The 14,811-nt window shown below is 38.8% G+C and overlaps 1 protein-coding gene across 1 annotated transcript in view; it reads right to left on the bottom strand.

The window, feature by feature from the left end:
- The window catches only part of MYH15 (myosin heavy chain 15), a 145,810-nt gene that overhangs the window by 5,652 nt on the left and 125,347 nt on the right, over positions 1 to 14,811 (bottom strand). Inside the window, exon 38 of the mRNA XM_087861640.1 lies at positions 13,127 to 13,231. Within this exon, the coding sequence (XP_087717766.1) occupies positions 13,127 to 13,231 (105 nt within the window). The remainder of the gene's footprint in view (positions 1 to 13,126; positions 13,232 to 14,811) is intronic.

Genomic DNA, 14,811 nt, shown 5'->3' with positions numbered 1-14,811 from the left:
CTCAGAAAAAGAGGTAAGTGGTTTACCTGATAAAGAGTTCAAAATAATGGTCATAAAGGTGCTCACCAAGCTCAGGAGAACAACGCATGAACAAAAGGAAAATTTCAACAACGAGACAGAAAATATAAGAAAGTACCAAACAGAATCACAGTGATGAAGAATACAGTAAGTGGACTGAAAAGTACAATAGGGAGGTTCAACACCAGACTAAGTGAAGCAGAAGAAAGGATCAGTGAACTTGAAGACAGGGCAGTGGAATTCATCTCAGAGCAGTAAAAAGATAAAGAATGAAAAAAGAGTGAAGATAGCTTAAAAGACTTATAGGAGAACATCAAGCAAACTAATATTTACACTACAGGGGTCCCAGAAGGAGAATAAAGAGAGAAAGGGGAATAAAAATTTTGAAAAAAAATAATGGCGGGAAACTTCCCTAACCTGGGGAAAGAAACAGACATCCAGATCCAGGAAGTTCAGAGATTTCCAAATAAAATGAACCCAAAGAGGCCCACACCAAAACATGAAATATTAAATTGCGAAAGACAGGGAGAGAATCTTAAAAGTAGCAAGAGAAAACAACTTGTTACATATAAGGGAAACCCCATAGGACTGTATAAGCAGATTTTTCAGCAAAACCTTTCCAGGCCAGTAGGAAATGGTATAATACATTCAAAGACTGAAGAAAAAGAAAAAAAAAAAAAAAAAAAAAACAACCTACCAAACAAGAATACTCTACCTGGCAAAGTTGTCCTTCAGAACTGAAAGAGAGATAAACAGTTTTCCAGACAGGCAAAACCTGAAGGCATTCAGTATCATTAGACTGGCCGTACAATAAATGTTAAGGGGACTTCAATAAGCTGAAATGAAAGGGCACTAATAAGTAACAGGAAAATGAACATATAAATCTCACTGGTAAAGACAAAACATATAAATCTCACTGGTAAAGATAAACACATAAAATTCATAATATGCTGTAATGGTGGTGAGTAAATCACTTATATATCTACTATGAAGGCTAAAAGACAAAAGCAGTAAAAATAACTAATTTCAAAATCTGTTAATGAACACACAAGATAAAAATATGTAAATAGTGACATCAAAAAAATAAATAAAATGTGGGCAGGGAGGAGAGTAAAAATTCAGAGTTTTAGAATGCATCCCTACTGAAGCTTAAAATAGACTACTATAAATACAGGTTGTTTTATGTAAGCCTCATGGTAACCACAAAGCAAAAACCTACAATAGATACAGTAGATACAAAAACCTACAGTAGGTACACAAGACAAAGAGAAAGGAATGTAACTATACTACAGAAAATCATCAAATCACAAAGAAAGCCAGAGCAGAAGAAAGGAACACAAGAATTACAAAATAGCCAGAAAACTAACAAACTGGCAATTATGTACATCCCAATCAATAATCACTTGAAATATAAGTGGACCAAATTCTCCAATCAAAAGACAAAGTAGTTGAATGGATAAAAAAACAAGACTCATCTACCTGCTGTCTACAAGAGACTCACTTCAGATCTAAAGACACACACAGACTACAAGTGAAGGAATGCAACAAGATATTCCCTGCAAATGTTAACCAAAATGAAGGTGGGATAGCTACACTTCTATCAGACAAAACAGATGTTAAGACAAAGATCTCAATAAGAGACAAAGGTCATTATATAATGATAAAGGAGTCAAACCAACGGGAGGGTAGATAGCACTGGTAAACATCTATGTACCGATATAGGAACATCTACATACATAAAGCAAATATTAACAGACCCAAAGGGAGAAATAAACAGCAATTCAAAAATAGTAGGGGACTTTAATACCCAGTTTTCATCAATAGATAGATCATACAGACAGAAAATAACTAAGGAAACATAGTCTTTAAACAAAACATTAGAACAGATGGACTTAACAGACTGTATACATTCTAACCAAAAGCAACAGAATACACATTATTCTCAAGCATGCATATAACATTCCTCAGAATAGATCAGATGTTAGTTCACAAAACAAGTCTTACTAAATTGAAAAGGATTAAATCATATCAAGTATCTTTTCTGACCACAACAGTGTGAAACTGAAATTATAAGAAAAAAAAATACTGGAAAATTCAAATATATGAAGATTAAACACCACCACTAAACAACCAATGGGCCAAAGAAGAAATCAAAAGAGAAATTAAAAATACCAAAAAAAAAAAAATACCTTGAGGCTTATATGCAACTAATGAATCACTAAATTCTACCTCTGAAACTAAAACAAAACAAAAAGTTGTTCTTTAAAATACTTTGATGTTATATTGTTCTTCACATGAAAGTTTGTACCTCTATTTTCTTCACTGTGGATTTTACCTCTTATCAAAATAAACTTACTTTTTTTCCATTAAAAAAATACCTTGAGGCAAATGAAAATGGAAATACAACATACCAAAACTTATGCAATACAGCAAAAACAGTTCTAAGAGGGAAGTTCATAGTAATAAATATCCACATTAAGAAATTAAGAATGATCTCAAATAAACAATCTAACTTCATGCCTTAAGGAACTAGAAGAAAAAACAAAGACCTAAGTTACTAGAAGAAAGGAAATAACAAAGATCAGAATGAAAATAAATGAAGTAAAGACTAAAAAGACAATAGAAAAGACCAATGAAACTGAGAGCTGTTTTTTTTTTAAAGATAAACAAAATTGATAAATGTTTAACTAGACTCACCAAGAAAAAAAGAGAGAGGACTCAAATAAATAAAATTAGAAATGAAAAAGGAGACATTACAGCTGATGCCACATAAATACAAAGGATCATAAGAAACTACTATAAATTATAAATATGCCAAAAAATTGGATAACCTAGAAGAAATGAATAAATGAATTCAGTAAAGTTGCTAGATACAAAATTAATATACATAAATCTGTTGCTTTTCTATACACTACTTGTTTTTTAAAGATTTTATTTATTTATTCGACAGAGATAGAGACAGCCAGCGAGAGAGGGAACACAGCAGGGGGAGTGGGAGAGGAAGAAGCAGGCTTATAGCGGAGGAGCCTGACGTGGGGCTCGATCCCAGAACTCCGGGATCACGCCCTGAGCCGAAGGCAGACGCTTAACCGCTGTGCCACCCAGGCGCCCCTTTTCTATACACTAATAATGAAGTAGCAGAAAGATAAATTAAGAAAACAATTCTACAGATTCAATGTACTCCTTATCAAAATAACAATAGTATTTTTCACAGATCTAGAACAAATAATACTAAAATTTGTAGAACCACAAAAGACCCCAAATAGCCAAAGCAATCTTGAGAAAGAACAAAACTGGAGCTACAACATTCTCAGATTTCAAGATATACTATAAAGTCATAATAAAACAGTGTGGTATTGGCATAAAAATAGACACATAGATCAACTGAACAGAATAGAGAGCCCCCAAATAAACTTAAACCTGTATAGTCAGTTAATTTATGACAAAGGCTGATAGAATATACAATAAAGAAAGACAGTCTCTTCACTAAGTGGTGCTGGGAAATCTGGACAACTACATGTAAAAGAATGAAACTGGACCACTTTTTTACATCATACACAATAATAAACTCCAAATGTATTAAAGACTTAAATGTGAGACCTGAAACCATAAAACTCCTAGAAGAAAACATAGGCAGTAATCTCTTGGACATCAGCCTTAGCAACATATTTATGGATATGTCTCCTTTTCTTTTAATTAATTAAGTAATTTATTTATTTATTTAATGGGTATGTCTCCTTAGGCAAGGGAAACAAAAGCACAAATAAACTATTGGGATTATAGCAAACTAAAAAGCTTTTGCACAGCAAAGGAAACCATCGACAAAACAAAAAGACCACCTACTGAATGGGAGAATGTATTTGCAAATGTTATATCTGCTAAGGGGTTAATATCCAAAATTTATGAAGAACTTACAGAACTTAATACCAAAACCCCAAATAATCTGATTTTAAAATGGGCAGAGGACCTAACAGACATTTTTCAAGGAAGGCATATAGATTAGATGGCCAACAGACATAAGAAAAGATGCTCAACATCACTAATCACCAGTGGAATGCATATCAAAACCCCAAGGAGATATCACCTTTCACCTGTCAGAATGGCTAAAATCGAAAACACAAGAAACGTGTTGGCAAGGATGTGGAGAAAAAAGAACCTTTGTGCACTATTGGTGGGAATGTAAATTGGTGTAGCCACTATGGAAAACAGTATGGAGGTTTCTCAAAAAATCAAAAATAGAAATACCATACAATCCAGTAATTCCACTACTGGGTATTTACCTGAAGAATACAAAACACAATCTGCAAAGCTATATGCACCCCTATGTTTATTGCAGCATTATTTACAATAGCCAAGATTTGGAAACAACCTGTGTCCACACACGGATGAATGGAAAAAGAAGATGTGGTGTGTGTGTGTATAACAGAATATTACTCAGCCATAAAAAGGATGCAATCTTACTATTTGCAGCAACATGGATGGACCCAAAGGGTATTATGCTAAGGGAAATAAGCCAGAGAAAGATAAATGCCATATGATTTCACTTACATGTGTAATCTAAAAAGCAAAATGAAGAAACTAACAAAAATAGCAAAACCAGAATCTTAAATACAGAGAACTGGTGGTTGCCAGTGGTGGTGGTGAGGGATGGGCAAAAGAGGTAAGGGGAGTGAAAAGTACAGGCTTCCATTTTTGCAATGAATAAGTCATGGGATGAAAGGCACAGCATAGGGAAAATAGCCAATGGTATTGTATTAGCATTATATGGTGGCAGAGAGTAGCTACACTTGTGGAGAACATAGTGTAACATCTAGAGGTGTCAAATCACTATGTTGTACACATGAAACTAATATAACATTCTATGTCACCTATACTTCAACAACAATAGCAAAATTTCAAATAAACAAAATTGATAGACTTTTAGCTAGACTCACCAAGAAAAAAGAGTGAGGACTCAAATAAAATTAGAAATGAAAGAGAAGTCATTACAAGTGATACCACAGAAATGCAAAGGATCATAAGAAACTATTATAAACAACTATATGCTAAAATTTTGGACAACCTAATAGAAATTGATACATCCTTAGAACATACAACCTTCCAAGACTGAATCATGAAAAAATAGAAAATCTGAACAAATAAAAAACACAAGAAATAACAAGCGTTGGCAAGGATGTGGACGTAAAGGAACCCTCTTGCATTGTGGGTGGGAATGCAAATTGGTGGAGCCATTATGAAAACAGTATGGGGTTTCCTCGAAAAGTTGAAAATAGAAATAGCCTATGATTCAGGAATTGCACTACTGGATATTTACCCAAAATGTACAAAAACACTAATTCAAAGGGATACATGCACCCCTATGTTTGGTGTAGCATTATTTATAATAGCCAAACTATAGAAGCAGCCCACATGAATGGATAAAGAAGATATGGGGTGTGTGTGTGTGCGCGTGTGTGTATTCAGCCATATTATTGGTATATTATTCAGTCATAAAAAAGAATGAAATCTTGCCATTTACAACAACATCGACAGAACTAGAGAGTATAATGCTAAGTGAAATAAGTCAGTCAGAGAAAGACCAAAACCATATAATCTTACTCATATGTGGAATTTAAGAAACAAAATAAATGAGTAAAAAAAAAAAAAAAAAAGGGAGAGAGACAAACCAAGAAACAGACTTTTAACTACAGAGAACAAACAGATGGTTACCAGAGGGGAGGTGGGTGGAGGGATTGGGGAATTAGGGGATGGGGATTAAAGAGTACACTTATTATGATGAAAAATAAAATAAAATGTTAAAAATAAATAAATAAATAGATAAGCCTCAATACAGGGGGAAAAAAAACTGAACAGACTAATTACTAGTAAGGCAATTGGATTAATAATAAAAACCTTCCCAACAAATAAAAGTCCAGGACCAGATGTTTTCACTGGTAAATTCTTTCAAATGTTTAAAGAAGAATTAATACCAATTCTTCCCAAATTCCTTTCCAAAACTGAAGAACAGGGAACACTTCCAAACACCTTTTACAAGGTCAGCATTACCCTGATATGAAACCATAAGAAAGAAAGAGAGAGGAAAGAAATAAAGAAAACTACAGACCAGTATCCCTGATGAACATAGATACAAAAATCCTCAAGAAAGTATTAGTAAACTGAATTTAACGATACATTAAAAGGATCATATGCCATGATCGAATTTATTTTGGATTTATTTTAGATTTATTCCAAGGGTGCAAAGATGGTTCGACATCTGCAAATCAATGTGATACACTTCATGAACTAAGTGAAGGACAGAAATCATATGATCATCTCAATACATTGCTAAAAAAGCATTTGACAAAATTCAACATCAACTCATGATAAAACCTCTCAACAACGTGGTTATAGAGGGTTTTATCTCAAGATAATAAAGGCTGTATATAAAAAACCCAGGGCTAATATCATTCTCAATGGAGAAAAACTGAGATTTTCCTCAGATCAGAAACAAGACAAAGATGCCTACTCTTACCACTTTTATTCAACATATTGCTGGATGTCCCAGTCAAAGCAATTAGGCAAGAAAAAGACAGAAGGCATTCAAATCAGAAAGGAAGAAGTAAAACTGTCCTGATTTCCAGATAATATAACAGCATATGTAACAAAACAAAACAAAACAAAAAACCCTATAGACTCCACCAAAAACCATAAGAAATAATAAACAGTCAGTAAAATTGCAGGATATAAAATCAACATACAGAAATCACTTGTGCTTCTGTACACTAGCAGTGAACTATCAGAAAGAGAAATTAAGAAAACAATCCTGGGGCACCTCAGTCAGTTAAGCATCTGACTCTTGATTCCAGCTCAGGTCATGACCTCAGGATCCTGGGATTGAACTCTGAGTCGGGTTCCCCACTCAGCAGGGAGTCTGCTTGTCTCTCTCTTCCTCTGCCCCTACCCCTGCTTGTGCTCTCTTTCTAAAATAAATAAATCTTAAAAGAAAGAAAACAATCCCATTTACAAATGCACCAAAAAGAATAAAATAGGAATAAATTTAACCAAAGGGATGAAAGACTTGTGACCTGAAAGCTATAAGATATTGATGAAAGAAATTTAAGATGACACAAATAAAATGGAAAGATATTCCATGCTCATGGACTGGAAGAATTAATATTAAAATGTTCATATTACTCATAGCAATTTACAGTTTCAGTGCAATGCCTATCATAATTTCAATTGCATTTTTCACAGACATAGAACAATTTTAAAATTTGTATGGAACCACAAAAGACCCCAAATAGCCAAAGAAATTGAAAAAGAAGAAAACTCAGTGCATCATGCTTCCTGATTTCAAAATTATAAAGCTGTAGTAATCAAAACAGTATGGTATTGACATAAAAACAGACACATAGATAAATGAAACAAAATAGCCCAGAAATAAACCCACATATATATGATCAATTAATTTATGACAAAGGAGCTAAGAATATACAAGGAGAGTCTCTTTAATAGATGGTGTTGGGAAAATTGGACAGCCACAGTCAAAAGAATGAAACTAGACCACTTTCTTATACCATACACAAAATTAGCTCAAAATGGCTTAAAGACTTAAATGTCGGATGTGAAAGAAACCATGATACTATAAAACTCTTAGAAGAAAACATGGGATAAGCTCCTCAAAATTGGTCTTGGCTATGAAATTTGGATTTGGCAGCAAAAACAAAGGGAACAGAAGCAAAAATAAGTAAGTGGGACTACAGCAAACTAAAATACTTCCATACAGCAAAGGAATCAGTCAAAAAAATGAAAAGGCTACCCATGGAATAGGAGGAAATATTTTTAAATCCTAAACCTGATAAGGGATTAATATCCAAGATACACAAAGAACGCATACAACTGAATAGCAAAACAGAACAAAACAGAAAACAAAAAATATGATTCGGAAAAAGGGCTGGGGAACAGAAACATGCAAAAATGTTCAACATCATTAATGATCAGAGAAATGCAAATCAAAACAACTATGAGATATCACTTCATACCTATCAGAATGGCTAAAAGAAAAAAGAAAGACAACAAGAAACAAGCGTTGGCCAAGATGTAGAGAAATGGGAACCCTCATGCACTGTTGGTGGGAATGCAAACTGGTGCAGCCACTGTGGAAAACAGTAGGGAGGTTCCTCAAAAAATAATTACCATATGATCCAGTAATTCTACTACTGGGTATTTACCCGAAGAATATGAAAACACTAATTCAAAAAGATATATGCACCACTATGCTTATTGCAGTATTATTTTCTTTTTTTTTTTTTAAGATTTTATTTATTTATTTGACAGAGATAGAGACAGCCAGCGAGAGAGGGAACACAAGCAGGGGGAGTGGGAGAGGAAGAAGCAGGCTCATAGCAGAGGAGCCTGATGTGGGGCTCGATCCCACAACACCGGGATCACGCCCTGAGCCGAAGGCAGACGCTTAACCGCTGTGCCACCCAGGCGCCCCTGCAGTATTATTTTCAATAGCCAAAATATGGAAGCAACCCAAGTGTCCACCAAAAGATGAATGGATAGGGGCACCTGGGTGGCACAGTCGTTAAGCGTCTGCCTTTGGCTCAGGGTGTGATCCCAGCATTCTGGGATCGAGCCCCACATCAGGCTCCTCTGCTATGAGCCTGCTTCTTCCTCTCCCACTCCCCCTGCTTGTGTTCTCTCTTTCTCTCACTGGCTGTCTGTCTCTGTCAAATAAATAAATAAAATCTTAAAAAAGAAAAAAAAAAGATGAATGGATAAAGAAGCAGTATAAATACACAGAATATTATTCAGCTATAAAAAAATGAAATCTTGCCATTTGCAACAACATGGATAGGTTTAAAGCGTATAATGCTAGGTAAAATAAGTTGGTCAGAGAGAGACAGATATCCTATGGTTTCACTCATATGTGGAATTTAAGAAACAGAACAAACAAGCAAACAAAAAAAGAGACAAATGAAAAGCAGACTCTTAAATATAGAGAACTAGTAGTTACCAGATGGGAAATGGGTGGGGGGATGGGTAAAATAGATAAAGGGGATTAATAGTACATTTATCTTGGTGAACACTGAGTAATGTATAGAATTGTTGAATCAGTATATTGCATATCTGAAACTAATATAACACTGTACATTAATTATACTGGAAATTTAAAAAAATGAACAGAGGATCTGTATGGACATTTTTTCAAAGAAGATATACATATGGCCAATAGGTGCATGAAAAGGTGCTCAACATCACTCACCATCAGGAAAATGCAAATCAAAATCACAATGAGATATCACCATAAAGACAAGAAATAACAAGTGTTGATGAGAAAAGGGAGCCCTTGTGCATTGCTGTTGGGGATGCAAACTGGTGCAACCACTGTGGAAAACAGTATGGAGGTTTCCTCAAAAAATTAAAAATAGAACTACCGTATGATTCAGCAATTCCACTTCTGGTTATTTATCTGAAGGAAACAAAATCACTATCTTAAAAAGATATCTGCATTCCCATGTTCATGACAGCATTATTTACAGTAGGCAAGACATGCAAACAACCTAAGTATCGATCAACAAATGAAGAAAATGGGGTACGTGTATCTGCACATAGAATGGGACATTATTTAGCCATAAAAAAGAAGGAAGTCCTGCCATTTGTAATCCTTAAGGGCATTATACTAAGTGAAATAAGTCAGAGAAAGACAAGTAATATATGATCTTACCTATATGTAAAATCTAAAAAACCAAACTCAGAAACAAAAAAACAGATTGGTAGTGGCCAAAGACAGGGGTAGATGGGGGTGGGGGAAAATGGGTCAAGGTGGTCAAGAGGTACAAAATTCCAGTTATAAGATGAGTAAGTCCTGGGAGTGGAATGTTGAGAATGGTGACCACAGTTAACAATACAGTGCTGTATATTTGAAAGTTGCTAAGACAGTAAATCTTAAGAGTTCTCAAGAAATAAAAATTCGTAATTATGTGTGGTGATGGATATTAACTAAACTTGTATTAATCATTTCACGATGAAAACAGACATCAAATTATTATGTTGTACACCTAATACTAATACAATGTCACGTGTCAATTTTATCTCAATATAAATACATAGAAGTAAAGAAATAAAAGTTCAACTGAGCCATTTCTATCGCCTAGAATGCTCCCCCACCCCACCTTAAAGTATAGTCTGATAGTATATAATTACTAATTTTAAGCTTACTAGGGCAGAGACCAAGATATAAGGAAATGAGACAACTCTATTTTTTCAATAAAATCTATTGTTTTCATCCGCCCATCCCTCTCCCTCCCAGGTATAAGAAATTTGAAGATTCATAGAATTATGTGTTTATAGGAAGTTCTGAAACCAAGAGCAGTTTAATTGCTTCAAACCGATTTACTGAGGCCAGTAAATTTACTGCGTAGTCCAGGAAGCCATAAAGAAGAAAACTGAAGAAGGCTAGCAGTGGTTGCCGATGTCCATGATGTCCCTCCCACTTGAGAAGGCAAAGTCTCTTTTAGGCTTAGGTTCACATCTCAACCCTGGGGTAGCCATGGTTGTGCACAGCTCAGATTTCCCTTTGAGAGAAGAACTTGCCATTCAACTGTGAGGCGGGCCCTTACCTGAAAACCTCCAGCTGCGGCATCTTTGGGAGCTGCTATAGCATTTACACTGAGATCACTGCTCCCCGGCAGCCCCCAGTCAATACCTGGGCCCACCAGTTACTAGGATCTGGCCATTTCTGCCCAACGCGGGGCTCCTTTCCAGGCAATCTTTGTGCGGGAGACTGCTCAGAGGTGCTCTGCAATTTGAAGCTCCTGGCCCGGCCTCCTTCCTTCACCCTTTCCTTTCACGGGTATCAGACTTGCACTGTGGTCTAAAGGCTTTCTCTGCCCGATCCTTCTTGCTCTTGCCTTTGTCTTTCCCAGGTGTTATGTTCAATAAATCTCCTGTACTTCCAGAACTCCATCCTGACATCTGGTTCCCCGAGAAGCTACCTCAAATCACATTTTGTTTCCTTATCTCTAAAAATGAAGATACTATATCTGTAATTAGATTTGTAAGGATTAAATAACATCTATACATAGATCCTTGAATATAGAAAGCAGTTGAAGATAAAACGGAGCAGGTGGATGGGGGGGTGCAGAAAAACTGTCTGTACCTTCTATAACGGTTCTAAGTTCTAGTCCTATGTCCTGTTTTATAATAGCACATTATTCTGGGTACTGGAGAGTGAAAATCAGATGAGCTTCCAAATGCTCAATGGGAACTGGCCATAGAACGATTGTGGTTGGGGTCACACTCGATTCCCTTTCCCATGTAGTAGGCTATTCCCAGAGGATTTTTCTGAGGAATCAAAACTATATTTAGGCCCCTTTCAAAATGACATTTTCAATTGGCTCCAATGATATACTATCATGAAACACCCCGCCTCATAGTCCTGGTGGTTATTTTGATGTTAAAGGAGAGCAGACTGGATTGAGTCATCATCTATCTTGGATATTTCAAAATCAGGTACTGATATCAAGGAATGTGTAGGGCTCTCTAATGTCTCTTTAAAGCTACAGCGCTTAGCTTAATATCTTGCACGACACAGGTGCTCAGTAGGTGTTATCTGATTTAATGGCAGAAAATCATTGTGTAATTGAATAGATACACTCCAAGCACCGTGCAGACACTCGGAAGAAATTATGAACTATACCTCCATACTAGTGCATGAGAGACCAATAAGGCTATTGCTAAGAAGAAACAAAGATAAAACACAATAGAAAAAGAATGCATTCTTTGGGACAATGAAAACCAAGAAAGTATAGCCTTGGTATTTTGTTCTGTAATGAACTTGTCTTCACAAGAAAAAATGTATGAATAATCCACAGGAAAATAAAGAGAAGAAAAACCCAGACATTATTAACAAGCCGCATTTTACTCCCCCAGCATAGGTGGCTTCCTCGCCCCTCTCCGAAAAAGGGTAGAACGCCACATCTTTCATGCTCCCCAGCTGCTTGCTTCCCTAGCGGCACCTACCAGGGGCTCACTCCCGCGTGGTTTCGGGATAACTAAAGAAGCGTCAAACTCGTCTTAGAAAAGAACCACTTATTCGGTAAAGAAGAGCTGCGCACGTAGCTCATTTCATCTTAATTAGCCCAAGATGATGCTTCTGAAGCATCCATCCACACTGTGTGCTTCTCATCCACACTGGCCTTCCTGCTGCAAGGGAGGAAGACTGCGGCATCTCTAACAGCGACTCCGGCCTCAGGGACCAGAATCGGACGGGCGGATCCACAGTTGCTGTGAAAGTGGGTGGTGGCCGCAGTGAATTTGCCTTTGCACTGGCATAAGCCAGGGCCGCAGCAGGAGCGGGCTAGAAAGGGCGCTCCGGTGTCCGTGCTCAACGACCGCAACATGCGGCCCTACTGTGTGCCGGGAAGGCGCGAGCCCCCGCGCGGCCATGACACGGCGCCTCTGCTCTCGTGGCCTCTATCTATGGCCCCCTCCACTTGAGGAAAAGGGAAGACAGGTTAGAAGATGAAAATGAAAGGGAAGGATTCTCTTGTGGTTTCCGAAACGCCTTAATTCCGGGTGAGAAGCCTGCAGGAGACTTGCGGGAGACCGAGGCTAGGCCCAGGGGCAGCCGCTGCGCGCTCCGGAGGCCGGTCATTAGCAGTTGCCGCCTTACCGCCCCCCGGCACGGGCACCAGAGCTGTCGGGGGGCCCGGAGGCTTTGTGCCCCCCAGAGACTAGGAGCTCCGGTGTCGCCAGGGCCCCGTGTCACCTGCCGGCTGCGGAGCCAGCCCGACTCTGGCAGCCACCTCATTTACACCTCGTTCTCAGCCAGCCTCTCGCAGGAAGGCGTCTTCCCCCAAGTGCGAGCGCGGCAGCCGGCGTGTGCGAGAACGTCAGCGCCCTATAAATAGCTCTGCACTTCGGATCGCGCTTGCGCCGCATTTTGCTTCCTGGAGCTTGGAAAGGGACCCACCCAAACCCCGAAGAGCGCAGCCCCCCACCCCGGGATGGTCAGCGGGGGTCTACCGCGGAGAGAGGGCAGAGACGGAGAGAGCGGGAGGCCTGGAAGGCCGTTTCAGGGGTCGCCAGCGCCCCAACAGGCAACAGATTCCCGGAGTACCTGATAGGCCAGCTCTTTGACGCATCGCTCCAGCCTGCGGGCTCCCTTCTGGGCCTCGGCACTGCGACGGACTTCGCCCTCCAGTTCACCTTCCAGTTCGCGAACCTGCAACGAGACCCTGACCTCAGACCACAGGCCGGCAGCCGGCAAGCCAGGGTGACCTCGTATGTGCCGACTGGCACGGTCCTTTGCAATAGAGCGAAGTCATCAAGAAAGACGCAGCCACTCTCCCTGGCCGTGGTTAAACAGGGCAGCCTCTCTGGAACACCGCCTCGCCCACAGCGAGGTGATTGAATTGTGTGGGTTTGTATAAGGCCTGTTTAAACTCTGAAGGCTGTGAGGGGCTCATCCAGGCAGAAGGGACAAGTTCCTGTTGGATCCCCAAATCACGCACATACACGTGTGTAGGAACATAGGTGGTATACAGGGAATAAGCTAGAGCACACTTGAAGGATGCAGACAGTGTTCTACGTGGTCTTCAGTGGACTCTCTGAAGCCTGACCTTGAGGCCAGGTGGCATATGTGGCACGCACTGCCCGACAGCCCTGGTTTTGTGGGAGAGCTATAGTACAGACCAACAGTCCACCTGCAGCCTGACAGAGTCCGATAAGCAAAGTTAACATTCATTCAACAAATATTTTATGCCTGCCACACACCAGACCCCAAGGCTAGGGATTCGGCAGTGAACAGAACAAACAAAAGTCTGTCCCCTGTATGAGCATACATTTGAATGAGGGGGAACACGCAAAGCAAAATATAGAATCTGTTTGATGGTGAGAAGTGATTGGAGAAATAAAACAGAACGGGGGGTAGAGAGTTGAGGGATGAAGGCTGTTGGCTGCTCCTTCTCTTCCCCTAGATGTCCCTGGCTCTCTCCCTGCCGCCTTCTTGACACGAATGCCACCTTCTCAACAGGGCCTTCCTGACTACCCTTTTAAAATTGCAAAGTCTAATGCCCCGAGGCATGAATGCGCCCGGAATGTCTGACCCCATCTCCTACTCCCCGCCTCCCTCCCTCCACTTCAGACACACTGTCCTTGCTCTTCCTCGAGGAGGGCAAGTCAGCAGGTGTGCAAGTGCCTTGTAGGTGAGTCCATTAAAATAATCTTCTCACCCTCTATCATAGAGGAACTAATACATAGTTCAATCGGATGAGACATGAGACGATGAGGCCCCCTTTAAGCTGAGGTTTTTCTCTCATTTGTGTATTTTTAAGTTGATTAAGCTCCTCCGGGAAAATCATTTTATTACCTCAAATCCTAAACATCATATAATTTCACCTGTAAATATTTCGTTATGTAATCCTAACAGATAATAGTATTATGATTATGTTTTTAAGAAAATCATAATTCCTTACTATCAGCCAATGTTGGGAGCTCACTGCTACTGAGTTAGCACTGGTTCTAGGCCTTAATGGTGGAGAAAGAGCAATTGGAAACAAAATTAAATCCTGCAATCTTAAATTTGAATTGGAAATACCAGTATCATTCCTGTATTTTTCTATCAGAGAAAAAAGACATATTCTAAGTTCTTTAATTTTATACCTGTATGTTTTTTCTCATACTAAAAATCTTGGTTCTCATACAATAAAGATTAAATATTTATTGGTTAGAGAATTATACTAGTCTTACTGATAGTGGTAATGATAACGGTTATTTGAAACTACAAGTACGGTTTCCTTTATT

Source organism: Ursus americanus, chromosome 4, assembly GCF_024610735.1.
Source record: "Ursus americanus isolate L20-20 chromosome 4, mUrsAme1.1.p, whole genome shotgun sequence".
Lineage (NCBI taxonomy): Eukaryota > Metazoa > Chordata > Mammalia > Carnivora > Ursidae > Ursus > Ursus americanus.
The sequence above is the reverse complement of the archived record's forward strand: the minus strand, read 5'-3'. Positions and strand labels throughout refer to the sequence as shown.